Source organism: Salvelinus sp. IW2-2015, linkage group LG4q.2 (assembly GCF_002910315.2).
Source record: "Salvelinus sp. IW2-2015 linkage group LG4q.2, ASM291031v2, whole genome shotgun sequence".
Lineage (NCBI taxonomy): Eukaryota > Metazoa > Chordata > Actinopteri > Salmoniformes > Salmonidae > Salvelinus > Salvelinus sp. IW2-2015.
Window position 1 is genome coordinate 25531162 of NC_036843.1, and position 1726 is coordinate 25532887.

General features: G+C 48.7%; 1 protein-coding gene across 1 annotated transcript in view; it reads left to right on the forward strand.

The window, feature by feature from the left end:
• Nucleotides 1-1726, forward strand: part of LOC111963070 (DNA (cytosine-5)-methyltransferase 3A) — a 73551-nt gene that overhangs the window by 32376 nt on the left and 39449 nt on the right. The window contains exon 6 of the mRNA XM_070443305.1: nucleotides 1-15. This exon is cut by the window's left edge and continues 156 nt beyond it. Coding sequence (XP_070299406.1) covers nucleotides 1-15 — 15 coding nt within the window. The remainder of the gene's footprint in view (nucleotides 16-1726) is intronic.

The following is a 1726-nucleotide window of genomic DNA, read 5'->3' on the forward strand; positions in this document are numbered from 1 at the left end:
CAATGGAAGATGGAGGTGATACGACCACCACGGATGGCTGGCTAGCCACTGTCTCAGGCAGGGTTTGGACTCTTAAGGGTGCCCAATGTGTTCTTGGTGCCAATGTGTGCTTGGGGGTGCCAATGTGTCTAGGGAAGCCCCAATAGGCGTAGTGGTGCCCAATGTGCTCTTGGGGGTGCCCTGGGTTGCCCAATTGTCTTGGCGGTGCCCCAATGTGTGCTTTGGGGTTGCCCTGGGGGTCCCCAATGTGTCTTGGGATGCCCAATGTGTCTGGGGGTGCCCAATGTTCTTGGGGGTGCCCTGGGTTCCCAATGTGTCTTGGGATCCCTGGGGGTCCCAAGTGTCTTGGGGGTGCCCCCAATGTGTCTTGGGTGCCCTGGGGGTTCCCAATGTTGTCTTGGGGATGCCCAATGTGTCTTGGGGTGCCCAAAACTGTGTTTGCGGATGCCCAATGTGTCTTGGCGGTGCCCAAATGTGTTTGGGGTGTCCCAATGTGTCTTGGGATGCCGCAATGTGTCTTAGGAGCCAGCTTCTGCTGTCCCTAATGTGTCGCTTGCGGCGTAGGTACCAATCGTTGTGGCGCTATGCCCAATGTGCTGCTTGGGGATCCCAATGTGTCCTGGGGTGCCCCATGGGGTGTCTGCGGGGTACGCCATACTGTCTGGGTGGCCATGCCATGTGTCGTGGGTGCTGTGTCTTGGGGATGCCCAATGTGTCTTGGGGGTGCCCAATGTGTCTTGCGGGTACCCAATGTGTCTTGGGGGTGCCCAATGTGTCTTGGGGGTGCCCGATGTTGATATTTTCACAATTGTGGGGCTTATGTGTGGGCTCTAGGGCTGACTCCAAAGATTTGAATCATTGGTTGGGCCCTGATTTGTTATGGAGAAGATTTGTTCCCAGTCCTCTCTAGCCATCCTGTTATTCAAACCTGGTTTCAGGGACCACAAATGGTCCAGAACTGTCTGGCAGGGTTTCCAAGATTCCAAGAGTCCAATAAACAGGCCATTCTCAGCAAAGTGGGCCGGTATTTGTTGGGTTCTCTCACAGCCAAGTGTATTTGATAGGTCATTGATATATCATAGAGATACCATTTATTTCATTGTTTTTGTAGGTTGGTTGAGTTCCCAGTTTCCTTCCTGTCTTTGTGTCTTTGTAGGACCTACTTCAGGGCACCATTGTTGACCAATGATAAATGACCGCTATGTTGTTGCTCACTTTTGTGCTTTGTTCCCTCAGTTTGGTTCCCACTATACAGCCCAAAGTCACATTATAGGCATGGACTTGCACCAGTTAAAGACTAATCTAGCCTCCACCTGAATCCAAACTGAGCTTAAATTTATTAGCCATGTAATGAACTAATTGGAAATCCAGTAATAATGCAAAGTAAGGAGGGAAAACCAAGAAAACCAACGGCGAGACTAATAAAGTTAATTTACGATATCAAGACTAATAAAGTTAATTTACAATGCTGAGACTAATAAAGTTAACTTACAATATTGAGACTAATAAGCAAGTTCTTCTGTTGTTACAACCACTTCATTATAGTTTATGTTGCAGTAATGTGGCTGCCAAATGTACATCCCTATAATAGGCTATTGCATTGGTAGTTTCTGAAACCATGCCTCCTCCTGAATGTGACGTCACAGCATTCCTACTCCTACTAACCCAATGTGACGTCACAGCATTCCTACTCCTACTAACCCAATGTGACGTCACAGCATTCCTA